This window comes from Marmota flaviventris, chromosome 10 (assembly GCF_047511675.1).
Source record: "Marmota flaviventris isolate mMarFla1 chromosome 10, mMarFla1.hap1, whole genome shotgun sequence".
NCBI classification, from domain to species: Eukaryota; Metazoa; Chordata; class Mammalia; order Rodentia; family Sciuridae; genus Marmota; species Marmota flaviventris.
The window spans coordinates 25,052,504-25,075,910 of record NC_092507.1 but is presented as its reverse complement, the minus strand read 5'-3'; the positions used below and the strand labels follow the sequence as shown (position 1 = coordinate 25,075,910).

General features: G+C 45.3%; 1 protein-coding gene across 1 annotated transcript in view; it reads left to right on the top strand.

Annotated features, from left to right (window-relative positions):
• The window catches only part of Csmd2 (CUB and Sushi multiple domains 2), a 539,902-nt gene that overhangs the window by 278,977 nt on the left and 237,518 nt on the right, over nucleotides 1-23,407 (top strand). The window contains exons 8-10 of the mRNA XM_027937327.2: nucleotides 2,311-2,398; nucleotides 3,100-3,224; nucleotides 12,397-12,518. Of these exons, the coding sequence (XP_027793128.2) occupies nucleotides 2,311-2,398; nucleotides 3,100-3,224; nucleotides 12,397-12,518 (335 nt within the window). The remainder of the gene's footprint in view (nucleotides 1-2,310; nucleotides 2,399-3,099; nucleotides 3,225-12,396; nucleotides 12,519-23,407) is intronic.

The window sequence follows — 23,407 nt, the reverse complement described above, 5'->3', positions numbered from 1 at the left end:
TGTTTGAACAGGGTTTTTGTTAGGCCTCTACCTTTAGAAATGAGCTTCAGAGCCAGTGAGTCTAAACTGGGATCCCCACCCCCACGGCCTCCATCAACTACCACATTCTCACAGGGCCCCGGGCCCAGGAAACCCTGCTCCCTCTCCTGTCCTAGTCCTCCACAAGCTCTGGTGATCCTTTCTTTGCCATGTCCTTTCCCACTGTCTCATTGCCTGTCCCCATTATCAGGTTCTTGTTGTCCATGAATAATCACCAAACTTCCTAACTCATCTCACAATGAGAGTAATCCAGGTTTCACCGTCCCTTCTCCCACTCACAACTCTTCAGGAGCTCCCCGTGGTATTTGAGATCAGACACAAACCCCTTAAAATTCTGACCTCTGAAATCTCATCTTCAACTTTCCTTATCACCCTTCACACACCCCCTCGTCTGGCCACACTGAGCAACCCCCAGTTGTTTCCACCTTTCTCCTGTGTGTCAGTTAGCTCTTCATTGCTGTGACCAAAATACCTAACAAGAACAACTTAGAGGAGGAAAAGTTTATTCCAGCTCATGTTTCAGAGGTCCAGTCCACGGTTGGAAGGCTTGATTGCTTTGGGCCCAAGATAAGACAGAACATCATGGCGGAAGGGTCTGGTGAAGGAAAGCTGCTCAACTCAGAGCATCCAGGAAGCAGAAAGAGAATGAGGATCCAGGGGCGAGATATATCACCCCCAGTGACCCACTCCTCCAGCCACGCCTCCCCTGCCTCCAGTTATCACCCAGCGCGGTCCATTCAGATTATTAATCCATCAATTGTAACTTCATCCTCTGATTAGATTATAGCCCTCATAATCTAATCGTTTCACATCTGAACATTGCTGCATTGTCTCACACATGAGCTGTCTAGGGGACACCTCAGATCCAAACCATAATACCATGTCTGTCTGTCTGTCTGTCTGTCTTTGTCACTCTGTGTTCAAATCCTACCTCTCCAGAAGGTCCATGTTAAATACCTCCTCCTCCAGGCAGCCTTTCGAACTTCTTCCAGCAACATGACACTGGTCCTCCCTCTGAACATCCCTGTAGCGGCATGCTCATCCCCTCCCCACTGCGGTTTTGTAGTTCATTTCCATGTTCCATATCTTTACGCAACTGGAAGCATCTTGAGGATAGTAATCATATCTGACTACACTTGGCATCTCCTATGGTATCTAAAAGAAGGCCTTATGCACATTGGATGCTCAATGATTGCTTGTTGTGTGCTCATGTGCAGGAATGAATGAGTGGGTTATAGAGCTCGTTGCTCACATTATGGGATGTTGAATGGAAGCAGCGGAACATGGGCAAACTCAGGTCCTGATGCTCCAGATGCCCTACAACTTCTCGTACAGAGGTTGCTGTTGGGATTGTGGGATGGGTGAGTCCTTGAGTGAAACTCCTCTGGCCAGGCAACTCCTGGCCATCCTCAAAGCCAGGAATCCAGAGTTGTGAGTGCTTCTCCCCTCATCAGTGAGTGCATCCAAGAACAATGGCCAGGCAGGGACTGACAATGACTCACCCTCTGCAATGTGTTTGTACCTGCCGCCCTAGGACCAAGCGTCTACTCTAGTGGAGAAAACTGTGCATATGGTTTCTGTAAATAGGAGTCTGGTGTTGGCAAGTGTCAGGGTTATTACACTACCTGCTGGAACCACAGATCCCATCTCTACTTGGTGGGGTTGGCCGGTGACATTGGGCAGGGTTGGGGGAATTCTTTGGTTACCACTTACTGTGGCTTGACAAATGGCTGATGGGAAGAGGTTTTGCAGAAGAAATATCAATATTTGAGCTCAAGTCCCTGCTTTGAACTTCAAACTTCAGCTTTCTCTTACATTCTTTACTATTTCTGATCATGCATCCACCTTTTATTTAACTTCCTTTGAGTCATTTCTCCATTGGGGGCTGAGGTGGGGGGGCTCATCTCATCTAGAGTCTCCACCCCTTGGAGCACAGGGTGGGGAGGTCATCAGGGGCTATGAACGGTCCACCTCTGGCCACTGGTGTGGGATGAGGGAATCAGGTGGTTGTTGGTGGAGGGAGCGTGTCACGGAGCCCACAGACTCTTGGTAAATTTCACTTGGATTTTTCTTGCAAAGGAATTTGTCAAAAGCAGATCCCTACCTTACTCACTCAGGAAAGCCCAGCCCAAGAGACCCCAGCCACCTGACAGGGCCCCACAGAGCAGGGCTTCATTCTGTCTCTGCCTTCACCCCCCACCCCGAGACACTGCCCCAGATGGTGCCTTCTGTGACTATCCACTCTGTATGTACTGTTTTTTTGCCTTGTAGTAACTCAGGTTGGTGTGTCCCAAGGACATAATATGTGTCCAGACCCTGGCATACCTGAAAGGGGCAAAAGACTAGGCTCGGATTTCAGGTAAGATCCACTGGGGAACTTTCTGATTGCAAGAAGGGTGGGGTGGCCTGGTTGCGGGGAGATGAGGCCTGGCCTTCCTGGAGGTGGAATGAAGAGGAAGGCATGGATGAGGGAACTGGCACTTGTGGGAGAAAAAGCCGTGGCCTTTGACCTTCTCTCCTGGTCCAGTCTGTAGAAGCCATGTCTTATGGCCAGTGGAGGTTGTCAATGGTCAATGCTGTCCAGAAAGCTTATGTAGCCAGGGTACAAAAGACCACCATTCTCAGGAATGATAAGCCAGCAGGCAATTCATACCTGCAATCATCTAGGAGACCCCAGGTCCCTGAGATAGTGCATTTTGCAAAATTTCAAACTATCAAGTTATGTTCCCATAGTGCTCCGTTTCCATTACAGCGTATGGGTATCATCCCCCTACTCTTTGCTGCCCTAATTGGTACTTATCTCAGAGGATGGCTGTTTCGCTCATAAAGTCACCTTTTAACTCAATCCTAAAACCATTTAATGATCCAAAAAAAGATGAAGAGCGGATATTCCTTCCATTGGAGATTTTAAGTAATAAACAGTAGAGCAGAGATTAAAGGCCAGAAGGAGAAGGAACTTGGGGCCAGAAGTTGCTTGGGGGACTTGATTGACAGGAAGGACTTGGGGGCAGGGCTTGGCAGGCCCAGGCACTGAGCTCACGGACACACCTTGTCTCCCAGGTTAGGATCCAGCGTCCAGTTCACCTGCAACGAGGGCTATGACCTGCAAGGGTCCAAGCGGATCACCTGTATGAAAGTGAGCGACATGTTTGCGGCCTGGAGCGACCACAGGCCCGTCTGCCGAGGTGAGGGCGCCCTGTGGAAGGGAGGCCACCCAGAAAGAGGGGCTGGGAATGGAGGACGAGGCCCAGCTTCCAGCTCCTGAGACCCAGGCTCTCATCCTTCTGCTCCTGGGGCTTTCAGTCCTGCGTTGATTTGCCAATGACCATATTTATCCAGCAGCCTGTCTGTATCAAGGCCTACTAGGATCGGGACAAACAGAGGACATTACCGTTGAAGGAGGGATGCACTTATGTAGCAGATTGCTAGCTCACTGCACTAAGACATCACAACCACAACTAGCTAGGGAAGGACATCAGCCCTTATCCTGTCCCCTGGAGTCCTCCATTGTAACACATACACACTAGAGCCCTCTGTTCCTGTGACCTTGTTTGTTTACCTACATGGTGGACCCAGAACATCTGAAATGATGTTTTTAGCTCTACTTAAATGGAATGGACCATTGGATCCAAAGGCTTCTCTCTGGGCTTCCTCTAGCCCCATACCTGGGCATCTTGTTCTAGAGGGCACTGCCACCCACATGTCCAGGTATTACACAAACCAAAGGTAACCTGGCCTGGCACCCTTCCCCCCCACAAGTAATCTTAAAACATCAGACCTGAGTGGAGGCCTTTATTGGAGCATGAGCACACTGCTGCTTTGGTAAGGAAGCCCCTGACCTCATTCCCCAGGATGCCCTCAAAGGGGGCTCCTGAGCACTGGGCTCTTAGATGGCCTTAAAAAGTCAACAGGGCTCATTTCGGTGCCCCTTAGGGAGAGAAGGTCTTTTGCCCGCTGAAAAGTTACATCCTGGATCCTTCTGACCTAAGGAGATTCTTTGCCTCTCTCTAGACACAAGCATCAGGATGAAATTCACATAGGGTAAGAGAGGTCCAGGAGAGAAAGCAGATCCTTCTTACACCAAGGAAGAGGCAAGGTTGCAGCTGAAAATCAGTCCCTTTCTGTTTTTTTTTAATTTTTTAAAAAATAAATGACAGCAGAATGCATTACAATTCTTATTACACATATACAGCACAATTTTTCATATCTCTGGTTGTATACATGTATGAAGTACATGTATGAAGAAACCAATTCGTGTCTTCATACATGTACTTTGGATAATGATGTCCATCACATTCCACCATCTAAACCCTTTCTTTTTTAATGTGATGATAAGAAATCTGGAAGAGGGCCATGAAAATCTTTAAATAAGTCTTAGGTTTATTCTTTTTCACTCTTCTCTGAGATGGCCATGATCCCCGGTTTATTATGTGTTCTGCGTTTCCATGACTTTCAGGTATATTATTTCAAAGGTATATATATTATTTTGAAAAATCAAATAACAACAAAAAAATTTAGTATAACTCTAACCTATTCTGTTCCATCATCCCAGATGTGGAACACATATAAAAATTTAAATCAATCAACAAATGTACTATGTATGACTTGGGACTTATGGGCCAACTAACTGGGCAATTACCTATTTCCTGTGGGCCTATGACCATTGTTTGTTTGTTTGTTTGTTTTAGTTTAGTGGTGCTGGGGATCAAGCCCAGGGCCTCGCACATGCCAGGCACATGCTCTACCACTGAGCCCTGCCCGGGCCCTATTTTTTCACCTATAAGCATAGCTAATTATACCGACCTAGCGCTTCTTGTGTTTTGTGTGAAGAGCAAATGGTTTGTAGTTTTGTAAATACTTGATGAATTGGCAGGTGCTAGAGGAAATTAATACCCTCGTGCTAGAGCATGAGCTCTATGGGACAAGGACTTCTGCTTCATGCATCACTTCCAATAGGGCCTGGCACCCAATAGGTGCTTCATAGCACTTGTTGAATGAGTGATGGGATGAATGCGTAACTGCAGAGCACATCCCTCCAACTGCACAGCCAGGGCACCAGCTCTGTGGAGAGGCAGAGAATGATCCTGTCTGAGGACCAAGGGACGCATGGCCAATCTGTTCTTCCAAAATCCCTTTCGAGAAGCCAGAATCAGAGTGCCTTCAGGCAGTGCTGGGATCTGATGTCTCACCAAGACCTTTCCCTGGGAGGAACTTTGTTCTTGATGATGGCTGTTTACACGAACATGCCAAGGGTGGAGAAAGGCTAGTGGTGAGGAAGTTCCTGGTGGGGTAACATGCTCATCTTTTTCTCCAAAAATGTGGCTCATCCAAGCCATCTCCAGTGATTTGGACCCAGCAGGCTGAATTCTCTGCTATGCTTTCACCAACTGTTGGGCTAACCTTTATCACTTCTGTAATCTCATTCTGTCCCCTGCTGCTGTGAAACAGAGGTGGCGGGAGTCGTGGTTCGAATCCAACTCTCATCACTTTTTTACTTGGTGTCCTTGAGACAGTTTCTTCACCTCTCTAAATCTTTTTTTTCACCCTGCAAAATGTCAGTGACATTCAAACATTTCTTGATGGCATTACTTGGGGAACGAGATGAGGCAGTGGTCTTGACAATGCTCTTTAAGAAGCGGTGCCAATGTGCTGCATACTCTGGCTCGTGTACCTTCTGGGCACTGTTGGTATTCAGCTTCCTCAAGTCCCAGAGCAAACCTCAGCCACGAGCGGCTGTGCATGTTTTCAAGAGCCGCTGTCTTGTTCAATCTTAATGCAACCACATGGTTTGGAAGTCACAGGGACTTTGATCTAGATCACAACTCTGCCGCCTATTATCTGGCTGGCCCTGGGCGAGTTTGTCCTTTTTAACCACAGGGCCCTTGCTTGTGGATGCAGAAAAGAAAACCTCCCCTGTCTACCAATTCTGAAGTTTAAAAAAGTTACATTGCAGAAAGTGGCAAGCCCCAGCTGCCAGGGGGGACAGGGGGCTCAGGCTCACCCCTTGCTTCTTCTCCCTCTTCTGCTCCTCTTCCATGGGCCATTGTAAGGGAGACAGAGAGAAGGCCAAGGCTCCTCACTTTGTGCTTGACTGATCTGTCCTGGGCTTCCCTGCCAGCTCAGGCCAAGGGCTGAAATGAATATTAAATTCTAAGGTCTCTTTATTTTGGAAGTCTTTAAGGTTTTCTTTTAAAACCACTTTTTTTTATTAATTGGAATTGCTACTCTAATTATGATTTTTAGAAGAGTTTTGGTGAAGCCCACTTTAAGAATAAAAAGGACAATAATCTTTCAATTATAAGAAGCTCTGCTGAGAAGCAGGTTACCAAAAGATCATATTCTAAAAAGCATTGGCCACCATACATAGTGGTATTATTTTCCCTCTAATGCATTTAAAATATGATTTGGTTTTAAATATTCATTTTTTCCACACAATTAATTCTACTAAAACACAGGGCCTGGCAAATAATAGGTTCTCAATAAATATTTGAGGGCCACCTGGATGAATCAGAGATTGAAATGAATGAACAATATGGAACTGTGCCCTCATTTTGGAATTTGAAATTAGGTATTCACAGTCCTTTCTTTTCTCCCCCCCCCCCATCAGAAGAAATAAACTTCTAATTTTTGACTCCTAGAAATCTTTGATCATGCAAAGGAGATCGAGGGCAACACAGAGAACCGGTAAACTAATTCCGGGCAGCCCCAGATAGAGGCAGGGTAGTATGGCACAGGGCTTTCATGGGGGGCCAAATACTTCAAAATAAACTTTGCAACAAGTAAAACAGATACAACTAGAGTTTCTCTGATTGAAATAGGGTGGGAAATTTGGAGGGGCTCTTCCCTGGCCACTCTCAGCAGTGTCCAACCCTGGGGCTCTGGGAAACACTGTTTTTAATCCACTGATATAAAGAACAGGATCAAATTAACAACACAGCAACCTGGTTTCTTTCTTTCTTTTTTTTTCCCCCAAGTGCTGGGGTTCAAACGCAGCATACTAGGCAAGTGCTCTGCCACTGAGCCATACCCCAGCCCCTAAGACCTGGCTTCTCTCGACCACAAGTCAGTGTTGATGAAACAGCCCCAGGCGAGATACTGATTCACCTGTAAATACTGATTCATAAAGTCAATCATTAACAGAAAACTATATATTATTTTTTCTTTGTGGCTAAATCTCTGTGTGTGTGTGTGTGTGTGTGTGCACATTTGTTCAAAATACATCCTTTTTGGTGGATAGAATACCAGTCTTGGGACTTCAGAGACCAAAGTTCAAGTTCCAGCTTCATTACTGACAAACCATACAGCATAAGGGAAATCACTGACATGCCCAGAATTGTTTCACTTACCTGTAAAACGGGTGAAATGTGGGAAATAGTACGCAGGCCAGGCCGAATCCAATGCCATTGATAATGACAGGTCTGCTCTTCCTTCCTGGTGGCCTTCGCTGGACCAGCCTCCTGAGCCTCCCCTTGAACACTGTTGGTTTTCAGAGTTCTAGTTTCCTCTTTCTTCTCTCTTCTCTGCTCTTTTCTCTCCTCTCCTTTTCTGTCCCTTCTCTCTTGTAGGTCCCAATGCTCCAGCCCTAAGAATGTCCCCGAATCCCTTACCTATACATGCTAATGACAAAGCTCCCATTTATTAAGCTATTTATACTTGTCGAAAGCCTGGCACTAGGCATTTTTCATAATTTCTTTATGAGGAAGTAGCAATAACCATATTTCACGTTTAGCTGCTCAGCAACTTACCCAAGGGCACAAAGCCAATCATCAGTTGATCTGAGTTTCAAACCCAGACTCCAGAGGTTCTAGGATTCTTCCACTTGAAAATTGTTCCTGCCCATCCTTCAGAGTGTTGGTTGGACCATACAGAATAACTGTCCTTCCACCACCACCTCCCCACACTGGGGGTAACTTTTTATTTTAATATAATTGTAAACTTATAGAAAAGTTTCATTTAAGGTGCAAAGAAACTCCCATATACCCATCACCCAGATTTAGGCAACTTCTTTGAAGGAGTTAATGGAGCAGGAACTCAAGGAGGGTGAGTCAGAGAGACAGGAGAAAACCAAAGAAGCATCCTTGAAGCCAAAGAAGGGTCCATGGGATCAACATACTCCAGAGAGGTCAAGCATAATAACAGCTGAAAAGTGACCAGATGGGTATCTGGCTTGAACAGGTGGGGAATGTTTGAAGTTGTCTTTGCAGAGAATTGGCCAGGAAACCAAAGGGAGAAGGGAGAAGAGTGATTTGGAGCTTCAATTATGGTGGCAAACCATGAATTTGGGGTAATGCCACAGTTCTCCTGGAGGCTCCTGTGGCCTCTGGAATCAGGAATACAAAAGTGGATGGTAGAATTGATACAAGGCAGGCATTTCCCCCAAGCACACGGGAGAGTGCAGAGGGAACTAAAGGCATTGGTGAGTGGTTTTGAGGTCAGACTGGGCAGTGGAAGAAGGGTCAGAGGGGGTCAAGCAAAGGGGAGAAAGGTGGGGGCAAGAAGGCTACAGCGCCCCGGGATCGAGGACAACAGGTGCATAAAGACCAAAGTCACTGCCGGGAGCTTAGACAATGGAGGAAGGAATGGGCGGTTGAGTTGAAGCGCTGAGAGTGAAACTTACCTGATGGCCCGGGCAGTGGGGCCCTGGTATGACCAGAGAAGGCAGGGTATGGGATGTCATGAAAAGGAATGTCCTCTATAAGAAGGGACCACCCCTCTGTTAGGACAGGAGAAGAAAGGAAATGAACACATCAAGAGACAGAACTGCACACTTCAGGAGTGGGAGCAAGGATATGCCTGCTAAATGCTTCTGTTTCCTTCAAAGGGGAGGAGGCAAGACCACCAGCCCAGAGCAAGGGAGGGGAAAGGAAGGGGAGAGGCCCAGGGGCCTGTCAGAGGCATGAAAGGGTCTTTGAGCAGGATGGAAGTGAGCTCAAGAGCTAAATGGCAGGACTGCTGGGCGAGACCTAGTTTTCTTTGCAATGGGAAATCATGAATTTATAATGACATCAATCTTCTTTCTTTTGTGATTTTTTTTTCCCAGCAAATCTCAACCATGTAGGGGCAGGTATAGAGAATGCAGGCAGAGAGACTTAACCCAACCAATGGCTTCCAGGCAACTGATGAAAGGGAAGAGGGCAAGGGACTTAGGAGGGTGACAAGGAAATGACCATAATGGGGGACCATGGGGTATAAGCTGGGTGCACGCAGAAGGAGGGGGCTGGTGAGCAGAGGGAAGACATTGGTGTCAACATAGCGGAGGTCTTGATGGGTCAAAAGTGAACTCTGGGGCTTAGCAATCATTTCCAAAATGAACCGCCAGCAGCTTAGTAGGTGGGAGGGACGCAACCTCCAGCCAGAGGGCTGCAGAGGAAACAGTGGCCTGGGGAGAGGGGTGGGATGCCGTCAGGGCCTGAGTTGGGGCAGGAGGTTCTGAAAAATGGTGCAGCCACAACACCCCAAGGGGTTTTTCCACCTTGGGGGTGGTGGGGAGATGGTTCCAGGGGACAGTGGACAAGGCAGGAGGAAGATCAGTGGTAGGAGAAGCAAGGGAAGGCAGATGGTGCCAGGAGGAGCATGATGGGGAGGAAATCTAGGAGGCTAGAGGGACTCCTGTGCCTCTGGGAGCAAGCAGTTCCCTTCTCCAGTGCCAGCGCTGACCACGGGTGCAGTGGTCTATCCCACTATATGGCACAGTGATGACCAGAGGAAGAGGGGGAGGGGCGCAGAGCCCAGAAGTCTCTCCTGAAAGCTACTCAGAGGAGGCTTCAATAGGAAAAGGCAAACAGAGAAACACAAAGAGACGTTCACTCATTGATTCAGACATTGTCTGAGTACCTACCATTTTGCCAGCCCATCTGGGTCCCGGTAAGGAGCTTTTCCACCTGCTGGTGGGATCCCAGGAGCTGGCTGCTCAGGGGGAAGACTGTCTGCCCGAACAGTGAAGGGAAAAAAGTAGCTAAAGCTCTATTCAGAGCCTATTTTAAGGTGCCTCGTGCTAACTGCAGATTGTAATATTTTAATTAAGCCCCTCCAAGCCCTTAAAGTGGGAAATGCCTTTTTGACCTGTTCTCTCTAATTACCTCCAGCATATTTCAACAGACTGCAAACAGCATCTAATTCTTGGAAACAAGTGCAGGATAAATTGAGTCTGAAGCTGAGGGTTTTGGCAACCAGATCTGATTTTCCAGAAGAGGTGGAAGATGGTGCTGGCGGAGATTTATAAGGATTCTCTGCAGGACTAGAGTTCTGAATCCGCAGGTCCTCTCTGCAGCCATGGGATGGGATCGTGGTTTGGGTTTTCATTATCTTATTCTAACTGGTTTAATGATGTTGTCAGTCTCAAGTGCAGTCAAAGGAAAAAGCCTATATAAAGAAACTTCAGGAGAGGCAGGAAAAAAAGCTCCTTAGCCTTGAGAGAAATCTTAGGCATAGAGAAAGGGATAAACATGGCATTGATCTGGTAGTCCTGGGTCCCCATTGTTCAATACTAACAATGTCCTAGGCTCTGGGCAGAGCCTTCACGTCCATCATCTCATATAATTTCATCTTCACCTCCTCTCCGTGAGTTGTTATCACTCACAGATGAAGCAAAATCAGAAAGGTTTTCTAATTTACCCAGGTTTAACCAACCAGCAAATGGACTTAGACCTGGGACATTGGTAAGCCCCAAAGGCTCACCTCTTCTCCACCATGCCACCCTGCCCTGGGGCCCCGGGGGCATCAAGTACCATCTGTGCATCTAAGTTTCTCAGCACGTGATTAAAGGAGAAATCAGAGACCCGTGAGGGAAACTAGGGAAGGGGTGTGGGTCAAAACTCGATTCAGTCAATATCTGAGCTCCTCCCAGGGGAGCAGGGGATCCCCCAGGTGCAGGACAGGTTGAGCCGCTGGAAGGAGGGGCTTGCAGAGGGACTGAGCTACAGGGAGGAGGGAGCGATTCCTACCCAAGCCCTTGCAGACAGCCCTGTTGCAGCTCTTGCTCGGCTCTATCGTAGACGTTCCCATGCCTGCTTCCCACATTTTCTCTGGCCCTTTAGAGAGGAGAAATGGTGTCGGGCATTTTTCTCTCCCCATGTTCTGGCTGGACCGTAATAAGCACTTAATAAATGTTGGAGTGAATGAGTACATGAGACGGGAAGAGATTCATTACGTCTGGGAGCCATGCAACCTGCTCCCAGACCCTGGGAAGGGTTTCCCAGGAAAGGTTTATCATGGCCCTGTCCCAGCGTGGAGAGGAGCTCCAGGACATTTGGGCTCGTCAGTGGAAACCAGGTTTGACACCACTTTCATTTTATACACTTAGGCCTGTTGAGTTTGCTCACTCTTTCTTTCCTGTTAGGCACTTTGCCCACAATTAGGATAAATTGCCATGTGGGCAGCGACAAAGCAGGTTCCTAGGGCCCTTTATTAAAATAGCTGCACGCTAACGTTGAAGAATGAAGTGGCCGGGACTCGGGCGCACGTTTTTAAAGAAAGCAAACACCTAGATACAATGTCGTACCTTAACTGTGATCAATCACTACTTAATCTAATTAGTTTAGAAGCTATTTTAAAGAGCTTAATTAGATTAAGCTGTGATTGATAACACTTTATATCTACTTGAGGAGAGCACTTCTTTTAATTCACCTTGAATCTTTACACTTCCTGGCAAAAGCGTGTTTCGGGCCTGGGCTGAGTGTGGGGAAGGATTTGGAAACTACTTGGTTGGCACTGAAGTCACTCTGGTGCCCAGCACTGGGCTGAGTCAGGGACCTTGGCAGAGTCCTTGGGCACAGGCCTTTTGAGATCTAGTGGAGTGGCCTTGACAAGGACATCCTGAGATTCTAGTTCAGGAGGCCTGTAGTTTTGTAGATGGAGGGATTGAGGGCTGGCAGGACCCTGCAGGGGTCAGACTCCTGGGTAAACAGACTTGGGTCCAGAGTAAAGCACTAACTGGAGAACTCGAATGAAAATAGGGAAACAGCCAGGTGAACAGAGGCAGGTCCATAGGTGCCCTCACCCAACCAGCTGAGGGCAACACGTCTGCACCCTCCTGCTGAAGATGAGCTGCTTGATCTCAGTGGAGTCAAGGATGTGGGCAGGAGCTTCAGGGAACTTAACCTGCCTTGGAAATGCATCTTTGCCTGCAGAGCAGCAGGACAAGGCTTGTGGGGCCTGCCCGCCCCTACCCCAGTGCTCCAGAGACTGTGATCCCCTGTTGAGCCTGCTGAGAGCTATCAGGGAAGGATGCAGGAAGCAGGTTATTTCTGGAGTGGGACTATAGAGATTGGGTCTCTTCTGGGCTGGAAGTGGGAGGCGGGAAGGGGGACTAGACCTAGTCTAAACTGAAAAGGCCTGTCTCCCATCTTCTCTCCGCAGCCCGCATGTGTGATGCCCACCTTCGAGGCCCCTCAGGCATCATCACCTCCCCCAATTTCCCCATTCAATATGACAACAATGCGCACTGCGTGTGGATCATCACAGCCCTCAACCCCGCCAAGGTAAGGCTCTTGGGATGGGGTGGGTGGGGGGTCCTGTGGGCAGCCCCAAGTCAGGGACAGTTGGTCTACGAGGGATTTCAAACACAGAGCCTGGTGGTGTAACTTCTCTGCAAACAATTCCTTTAAACTTGTTTGTTTATTTTTTTTTTCGTGACGTATTGAATAAATAAAATCATTCATAAAATATAAACAAGATATAAATAATATCACACAACAAATGCCTGCATAGCCATCTCCCAGCTTAAGGGGGGGAAAGTCACAGTCACCTTAGTGACACCTGACTGTCACCAATCCCAGCCCCTTCCCTGCTCCCTTGGAGGTAAGCACTGCCTCATCTGTGTGTTGATTATTCCTTTGCTTTTTTTTCATACTTAGCACTTAAGTGAATGTCCCTAAATGGATTGTTTTGCATGCCAGCATTTGATCCATATAAACATGATCACGTTGTATGTACTGTGTGCTAACCAACTTCACTCGAAATCCATCTATTTTGTGTGTAGTTTATCACTGCTGTATGCATCTTTTCATATGTTTATTTCCCGTTTACCTATTTTTTTTCCTGGGTCTTCTGCTCTCTTTTATAAATTTTTACATCTTACCAAGGTCCACAACAACCTGGGTGAATCTTTCTTTTAATTATATCAAAACTGCAGACCAACGGGAGAATTGCTGTCTTTCGATACTGAGTCTTCTAGTACCTGAGTATAGTATATCTGTTTGCTTAGGGTTTCTTTAACAGCTTTCAATAAACTTGTGTGCTTTTATTTTTATTTCCATCATAGATATTATACATTTTTTAACACATTAACTCCTAATTGTCTTCTGTTTGTTAGTATAGATACTCCTAACTATATTAAAAGTCATACCTTTTAAATTGCATTTTCTACCTGTTTCTTGTTGGTATTAGAAATGCAATTGATTTTTGTACTTTGATTTTTATATAGAGTAACTTGTTGTAATCATTTATCTGGATACATTCTTGGGGGTTTTCTACATAAATGGTCATCATCTCCAGAGAATGATGACAGTATTTCTTCCCTTTGAGTCCTTCTGCCCTTTTTTAATTATTATTTTTCTTGCCTCATTGATCTGACTAGAACCTTCCATATAATAATGAATCATTGTGATGATGGTGGGCAATTTTGTCACTGTTTGATGTTAAATAGAATTTTTTTTTTTTATTTCTCTGCCATTAGATATGATGTTTGCTGAAGTTTGTTTTTAATTTCCAGATACTCCTTTTGGAATTGGGGAAGTTCCTTTCTAATCCTAGTTTGCTCAGAGCAAACTGTTATTGAGAAAGGATGTTAAATTTTATCAAGCTATTTTTCTGTATCTATTGACACAATCATTGATTTTTCTTTTTTATTCTCCTAGTGTAAGGAATTACACTGGTCGGCTTTTCTGTTAAACCAACCTGACAGACCTAGAATAAACCTAACTTGGTCATTTTGTACTGGCATTTGTGTAGGTGACATTATTTAATTTGCTAACATTTTATCTAATAATTTGGTTTTGTTAGTGAGATTGGTAGGGTTTTCTTTGTTTGTTTTCACATTACCATTGTACCAAAATAATATGAGTTCCATAAAATGGCATGGAAAATATTTCTTCTCTTTCTGTCCCTTGGGCTTTTAGTAGAAAATTGATATGACTGTTGCCTTGAAAGTTTGGCAGGATTATTCAGAAAACTTTCTGGGCCTGATGTTTTCTTCGTTGGAAGGTTTTAGACTATAGATTTGATACATATAATTACTAAGGAATTATTTAGGTCATCTGTGTGTTTGTTTCTTGAGGCCATTTTAAATATTAATTTAACATTTAATATTTCAAATTTATTGGCTATAAAGTTGTGTGTCCATCTCATTATATTTCTGATCCCTGTTATTGTGTTTCTGTTTCCTTTTTCATTCCTATTTTGCTTATTTCTTAAATCAATATTCCAGGAAGTTTTATCTTTGTTAGTTTTTTCAAAGAACCAAATTTGATTTTATCAATACTCCTTTTAATATATTTATTTTCTATTTTATCAATTTCTGCTCTCGATTATTTCCTTCCTTCAATTGTATTCTGTTGTTCTTTATCTAGCATTTTAATTTTGATGCATAAGTCATTATGTTTTTCACTCTTATTTAAGTATCTAAGGCTATAAATTCCCTTCCCAAACCAAGTTTGGTTACCTTCCTACAAAATTTTCAATGCCTGCAATTCTATAATAGTTTAGTTCTGAGTATTTTCCAATTTCTATTATTGTGTCATCTTTCAATCATTGAGAAGTATTTCTTAATTTCCAAACAAGGTTTTTCTAGCTTTTTGTTACTATTTATAAAACTTGTGTTTAGAGAAACTTGTCTGTTTTTGAATCATCTGAAATTTGTTAAGATGTGCTTTTTGAATTGAGAAATGATTTTTTCACATTTATTCTATATGTACTTGAAAAATTAAATGACAGTTTTTTCTTCTAACATGTCCATTACATCAAGAATGTTAATAATGTTTATGTCTTTTATAGTCTCATTGATATTTTTGTTTGTTTTCTTGATCAATCCACTGCAAAAGAAGGAAAATTAAAATCTTCCCATAGTGGATTTGTCTGTAATTCTTTGAATTTGTCAATTTTTTGCTACATAATTTCAAAACTGTGTCATTAAAGCATACAAGTTAAGAATTATCTTCCTGGAGAATTGAACAGTTTTAAAATAACAATGTAATAACTCTTTATCTGTAGTGATGCCCTTGACCTTAAAGCTTTCCCCACCCTCAGCTCTTAGATATGCTTTCTTTCGGTCTTTGTCTAATAAATCTTTTCCATTTTCTTACTGTCAACCTCTGCTTACTTAGGCTTTATATGTTTTTCATATAACTGTATTTTTAAAATTCTAGTCTAATAATTTATCTTTCTAACTAGAGAATTGAGACCATTTAAATTATAGAATTGTTTCTGTTCTTTAAGAGTTACCCTAAAACACCCTAGAGATATTACTATTTCTCCATTCACCATTCTTTCTTGCATATCAGTTCTTCCCTTTGGAATTACTTTCTGCTCAAGGTGCCTGCTTTAGAATTCATTTTTTCTGTTCATAGTGAACTTTTTTAGTTCTTCTTATTTTCCAATACCTCTTTCCCCCTATTCTTGAAAGAACACGGGCCCTCCATGTACATTTGATTTTCAGGAGACCCTCACGTGCTCGTGCACATGGAGATATTGTCCCAGTGCCTTCGAGCTTCCGTTGCTGCTTTCCATTGATTGTTGTTCCTTTGCTTGACATCTTTCTGGCTGCTTTTATGATGTGTTTCTTGTCTTTCGTGTTTTGCAGTTTCACTGTCATGTCTATGTGTGAGTATTTTTGTATTCACCTGCCTGAATTCATAGAATGAATTTGGAAGTGTTCCATCCCTTTCTATTTCATGGAATAATTTTGAGGAACATTAGTGTTAATTCTTCTTTAAAGGTCTGATAGACTTCAGCTGGGAATCCATCTAGTCCTTGGCTTTTCTTTGTTGGAAGGCTTTTTATTACTGCTTCTATCTGGTTGCTAATGATGAGGCTGTTTAGGTTTCCTACATCCTCTTGATTCAATTTTGGCAGATCATATCTGTCTAGAAATATATTCATTTCCTCTAGGTTTTCCAATTTGTTGAAGTATAAGTTTTCAGCATCCTGCTTCAATTCATTAAGCTTCTTGAATCCATAGTTTATGTCTTTTATCAGCTCAGGAAAATATTTAGCCATCATCTTTCCAACTGTTGTTTCTCCTTTATGTTTTCTTTTCTTCTTCCAGAAGTCTGACAAGATAAATGCATCCTTCTCACTCTATATGTTTTTATTTATTAACTTCTCTCATACTTTCTCCCTCTCATTCCATTTACTTATTCTCTGATCTACTGTATCTAACCTCTGTTAAATTCACCCACTTGAGATTTAGTTTAATTTCAAAATATTAGAATTTTCATTTTATGAAATCCTATTTGGTTGTTTTTTTCAAATGTTCTCTTTTTTTAATTTTTTGAAAAAATCTTTTTATTATATGACAATGGTAGAAATATATAATTTAAAAATAGATCTATATAATCAAAAAATCCACAGGAAAACATTTAAAATAAGAAAATCGTATTTTACAGTCTTTCAATTCTTACTGATATGTATGGATCCTTCTTCTTTAAATATATTAAACCTATTTATTTTATATCCTATGTGTGTTAATTCTAATATCTGAGATCTTTGCAAGTTCGATTCTGTGGTCTCTTCTGCCCTTTCATGGTTCTCCCAGAACCCTGTTTCCTTTTTTATTGGGTAATTTTATTGGGTAACTGTGTGACTAGAATCATCAACTAGCTCTTTGGAAATCCTTTGTGACCTGAGTAGAAGGTGGTTTCTTGCAGAGGAGGTCTGCATTTTCTTCTGCCTGGTGCTGAGGTCATCACTAGACAGAAACCCCTGCAGACCAAGTTCTCAGCATGAGGGTTTTAAACCCCCCAAGTAACATAGAGGCTGCCAACCAGGAGCAGTTATGGATTCTCAGCAGAAGTTTTCTATTTTCTCTCCTTTCCCTGTCAACGGAGAAGGAGCCTCCAGGTCTTCCCAGAGAGTGGTAGGGACGTGTGAGAGAAGGCAGACAGGCTTGTTCCTAGTTCCCCCCCCTCCCCCCCATCCTATGCAGGTGTGTCTTAATAGAATCTGTACCCTGAAGGCCCTGGCCTTTGGCTCCTGTCCCTTCTTCTCCATGAATCCAAGAAAACCAAAGTGGTGCTTCATCAGATTTTTATTTTTTTAATTTCACTCTCCTTTTTTATTGATTGAATCTTTTTAGTTGTACATGACAGTAGAATTCATTTTGATAGATGAATTCACCAGCTTTTTATCATGCACTCAAGGCCAAAGCCGACCTCATGCTCCGAGTTCCACCTTGGGTCCCTACCCTCCCTGTGCGGTGGGCTCCCAGAATTCCTCCTGAGGTGAGTCTGCTCAGACTGCTGTAACAGGACACCCCAGCCGGGCAGTCACTTAAACTACATTCATTTTCTTCCATTTCTGGAGGCTGGAAGTCAGGATCGAGGTGCTGGTAGATTTGTTTTCTGCTGAGGCCGCCTCCTCCCATGCCCTCACATGGCTTTTCCTCCATGCGCTGGTGGAGACAGCCCTCTGCCTTCTCCTCCTCCCTGCACAGGATATCAATCCTCTCTCATTAGGACTTGGCCCCTCTGACCTCATTTAACCTCAACTTCCTCCCCAAAGGCCTCATCTCCAAATGCAGTCAGGTGGGGAACTTGGGCTTCGGCATCTCAATTTTGGGAGCGTACTATTCAAACCATAACACTAACTTGTAAAAAGATGTTTTTCTCTTTCTAAATTTTACCTAACATTTCAAAATCCTTTGGTTCAAGTGCCCGAGGCCACAGTACTGAAACACTGGAAGCAGATCTCCTCTGCACAGCATTTTACAAAGGACTCGCTTCTTCTTAAACCATTTCATGGTGAACCTAGTCTTGGGGAAGGATGCTTCAGCCACACCGGGTGAGAGTGGAGGCAAGACCAAAATAAGGACTTTCTACCATGAGGTTATTGGATTGTTGACCAGAGGGCTCTTCCTTGGGCATTGTCAAAGACACTTATCTTTGTTTGATATTGATGAGATCTGGGGGAATTCTAGGCAAGGCCTGGGAATTTCCTAAGAAACAATTTGATTCATTCCAATTAGGCCTCTACTAGGCCAGTGTGTGGAGGTCAGTGGCCTTGCTGGTCACTCTCAGACATTCCTGGAGACATCACATCAGCCTGGGCTTCTGAAGCCCATCCCTTTGAAGGATACTCCCTTAGATGCAAAGAGTGTTCCCAGCATCTCCAAGGGTCCTTGGTGGTCTTTGGGAAGTGCTGAGGGAGCCCCATCCTATCCTGGCACCAGGTGGGGAGCAATAGGCCACAATGCAACTAGGAGTGTGTAGAAACTAAGACTAAGGGGTCATACAATGGGGGAAGCAGGAGCAGTTCCTAACCCTGTGATGGCACTGGTCCACACGCGAGACATGGGCATGTCCTGCCACCCCCACCCCAGGTATCTCTTTCAGCTAGAAAAGAACAGTTGGCAGTATGTTTTAAGAGATGAGCATTCATTCATTCATTCACTGAATACAGGCACAACTTCTGCCTCTGAGGATCTCACATAGAGGACTGAAGATGGCATGTACATAAAAAATAGAATTCAAGCAAGTTCTGATGGCAGTGTATCCAGAGTACTAGGGGAAATCCAGGAAGGAACCACTAATGGGAAGGTCAGGGAAGTTTTCAGAAAGGTGGTGACATTTGAGGACAGTCCTGAAGGATGAGTGGGCTTGGAAATCAGTGTCTCAAAGTGGACGTGCGGGCAAAGACCCTGAGGTTTGGAACGGTGTCTTAGAACTGAAAATAGTTCAACATGCTGGCATCAAGGTAAAGACGGAGGATCACCAGGATCCAGACCACAGGAGCCTGCCTGCCTGACAAAGATGTTTGGGTCTTATTTTGAAACAGACATTTTTAAAGCTGGAAGTGTTAGACTGTTGTTAACAACAGTAATAGCTTTTATTGAATAATGTCTACCCTGTGCCAACTACTGAGCTAAGCCCTCTGTGTAAATGATTTTATTTCATTCTCTTAATAGCACAATGAACTTGCTTTTAATAGACCTACTTGAGAGATGAGGAAACTGGATCATGGAGAGGTCAAAGGTCAGGAAACAGGCATAGCTCTCAGCCAGGAATTGGTAAAGCCAGATTGAAACCAACTCTTTCTGGCTCCAGAGCTGAGTCACTTAAGTAGCCATGCTGTGCTGTTGGATGGAACAAGGTCTCAGAGAAGACGGAAGAACTGGAATTAGGAGCACTGGAATGAGCTAGAAAGCACCAGAGCCATGCCCTCTTCCTCTCTTCTAACTGAGCAATAGTGGGAAAGTCTCGAGATTTCAGAAGATCACTCTGGCAGCACTGAAGGGAACTAGAGGAGGATACTGGGGAAGGAGGGGAGAAAGACCAGCTACCCAAGGAGAGAAAACAGAGGCATCCACCAAGGTTTTGCAGATATGGAGCAAGAAACAGATGAGAGAGATTGAGGAGATGGAATGCAACTTGGTGTCTGATGGGATGTAGGGGTTGAGGGAGGAGAAGTTGAACTTGACATTGTATCTCAAAGGACCAACACAATGCCTGACGTACAGTAGGCACTCAGTATGTATTTAGTCAGTGAATAAATGAATGATGACTCAGTACTTCTAGCTTGGACTAATGGGAGAGTTTAAAAGGGAATGCAAAAGGAAAAACAGGCTTTGCAAGGCCAAAAGGGAAATGAATATGGTCTACCTGAAGTATCTGTGGTTCATCCAATAGCATTTGGATATATTGGGTGGAAACTCTGAATACATCTGGGTTCAAGAGAAAGATTTGGGCATTATCTCTTTAGCACATGGATAGGAATTGTAGCCTAAGAAATGGATAACATTTTTTTGAAAGAATGAAGAGAATAAGAAGATTTAGAATGGATCTGGGAACCATGCTTATAGGTGTAAGAAACAGAAGGAGTGGTTGGAGAGATAGGAAGAAAATATGACGCAGAAACAGGACATTTGCAACTAGGATGTGTTTGATGGAAGAGGACTGAAAGAGACTGTTGGTTTTGGCCTTGGCAGGAGACCCTTCAGAATGGAGCTCTGGGGTTAGCAACAGATAGCTCTGGACAGGGAGCAGGCTGGTGGGAGGTGAGCATCAGAGGCCATGAGTATAGACAGCCCTTTGGACATATTTGGGCAATAGCATGTGAGGGAGGAGATGGAGAGAAAGCTTGAGGACAGTCTAAGATGTCAGGTTGTTGATATATTGGAAATAAAATTGTGTGCAGGCTGAGACCAGAGAGAGCAAGGGGACCGAGATGGTGACAATGTGGGAGAAAGTGGACAGAAGGAAAGTTCTGGAGGAAGTGAGAAGAAAATGGGGTCCAGGATGCAGGGGTCCCTTTTCAGGGAGAGGTGATGCTGTCATGAGCAGGGCTGAGCACTTTACCCGCAGGAGTGTGGAGTGGGACGCACGTCCCTGGTCCCCTCAGGATCAAGGAAGGATTATGCACCTCAGGCACTTGAACTTGGGTGGACATGAGGATTCCTCCTGGAACTCCATCTCCCTTGTAGGACCTCCTCCAGCTGTGCCTCAAGGGACTGGGGAATGTCCTGGGCCCCAGGAGAGGAAAGCAGAGGCTCTGATGTGACAACGGTCAAGAACCTGATGCGGGAACCTCGTCTTAGCTGAGCACAACCAGAAACCTGTTCACACTGGGGAGGAAAGCTCACAGTTTAACTATACTCAGTAAAATAAAAGCACCCTAATCCATTCTAGAGGCTTGGTGGATTCAAGGAAAGGAAAAAGAAGCCTCAGAGCAACGATGCTGGCCTCCTGCACATGCAGCCTCCCTCCTCTCCCTTGATAGGGATGACCCTGGGCAGTGCTCACCCTCCTCCAGCAGCTGGGCTCCTCTTTGTCCTTGCAATATTTATCGGATGTTAATATTAATATAATATCTGCCTGCCAAATTTGACTCATCAGCCAAAATACCTGGGGAGACTTTAAAGGTTAATCCTCTCCCAAAGATATGATTCAGGGGGTCTGGGGCTAATGCTTGGTAGCTTTATTTTAAAGAGCATCTGGTGACCCTGACCAGCCAGGCTTACATGAGAAATCACAGTCCCTTCCTTCCAGCAAAACATAGGCCATCCCCCAGGCCCAGCCCCCAACTCCCTTCAGGCAGCCCCAGCTTCAGCCACATTGAACTCTGGTTCATAGGCATGCCTGGCCCTTTAAGAGCTCTGCCTGGGCACTGTTGTCCAGCGGGCCTTCCCTTCTCCTCCAGGCAATCCTGTCCCCGCTACCCACTCCCAGAAGATACAGTCCTCTTCCCAGAAGCCTTTGGACTCCACCAGCTCTTGCCCCTTGCTCTGTCCTCCAGCCTTTCTGGGCACCTTTGGTTTGCCTGCCTATCATGTTGTGCTGTGTTTAGCATCTATTTCCCCCACAGCCTGGAGCACCCTGCAGGCAGGGGTGGGGTTTTGTTTATTTTCTCCCCCCATCAGCACCAGGCTCTGCAGAGAGGAGCTCGGGGAAGGAGGAGCAGCCCCAGTGCCATCTCCACCCATGTTGGGCTTGAGGTCAGGCCGTGGTCCTGGGGCCTCCTCTTGTGAGGACCTTTCGGCTCAGCCTCAGGGACGAAGCCAGAAGAGCTCCTGACATTTCTGCGGTCAGGACTGAAACCCAGACGGGTGTCGGGGGCCCCCCACCTGCACACATCTGCCTCTATTTTCCAACTTCTCAGTATGAACTGCAGACACGTGATTCAATTTGCATAGGAGCCTCTGAATTGGATCGGGAAAGTCAGTCCACCCTTGCTAGAAAAGAAGGCAAGACAGGCCCGAGAGAGGGAGAGAATGAGGAGGGGAGGGCAGAAGGAGGGACCTCGAAGAAGTAGGGAAAGGAAAGCCCATTCCTTGAACTTCAAAGTCAAAGATAACAACATTTTGATTATTCACTCCTGGAGTGAATCCAGCCTCTCTCCACTTTGCAGACTGCAAAGAGCAAGGAAGAGCTCTCTCTCCAGGCAAGTGATCGCCATGAGTATAAATGGTCCACTTGTTCTCTCACTTATTCAATCAACAAACATTTACCCACCTCTCTCCTGTGCCAGCCCTGTGTGAGATGCTGGTGATCAGAGAGGTTCCCCTGGATGCTGCTGATGCCTGCTCCTCCTGCCTAGGGAGCTCCAGAGGGACCCTTTAATGGCCTCCCCCAACTCCTAAACCTGATTCCTTTCCTTTACACAGTGGTCTCCCTTTACCTCACTTGGGGGCGTTCCTCCAGCCCCAGCCTGGCCGAGGCCCTGGTGCATCCACACACTCTTCCTGTTGCTGGAGACACACCTACCTGCTCTCCTGGCTAAGATTGTGCCCCTTAGATTTGCCCCCTGCCCGTGCTGTGGAGCCCTTCACATACCATAGATTTTCCATGTACTTAAGGCCCTCTGTGGCCTCCTCTCCCACGTGAGGTGTCTGAGGTCCATGGCCCATTCATCCTGCCTGCCCATGTCTCCCCAAAGCCCAGCACCTGCAAATGCGTGTTAACTGTGCAATGACTGGGTGGGTGGATGAGCCACTCAATCAGGAGTGAAGGAAACGGGGATGAGACGGTCAACTGCTTTCAGAACCACTGAAACTAACCCAAGGCACTGACGGAAGTTCCAGAACCTCTGGGAGTTCTCAGTCCCTACCCCAGGAGGGAGGCTTTTCTTGGAGCGCCTGAGATTTCAGTCTTCAGCCTCCACCTTGGCCTCCCTCTTCCACCCCCAGGAGCTCCTTCTCCAGCCCTGCTCTGACCCCAGGCAGGAGGCACCCTTCAGGTTGTACCCAGGAAGAGCCAGTCCCCTCCCCTGCAGGAGCTGAATCCCACTAACCACAGCGTTAGCCTGCAGAGGGCTAAGGGGCCAAGGTCGACCCTCTGGAGCTCAGAGATGAGTTCTGGGGAACTGTGAAGGAGGGAGAATTGGCATGGGATTGGGGGAGGAGCTCTGAAAAGCCAAACTCCTCCCCTGAAGTTTAAACAACACGTATTTTATTTTCTCCGCAAACCAAAGATCCAGAGACAGTCTGGGCTGGTTTGGCAGTTCCCTCAGGCTCCAGGATCTTGTATTTTCCACTCTATCATTCTTTGTATGTGATTCTCCTCCTCATGATCACAAAAAGGCTGTCCCATCTCAGGCCTCACATTTGTATTCCAGGAAAAGCAAAGAGAAAGATGGGAGAATGTCCTGAGGACTCACTAGCTCAGTCTTACTGCTCAGAATTCTGTCACGGATCCATCCTTAGCTACAAAGTTGGCTGAGT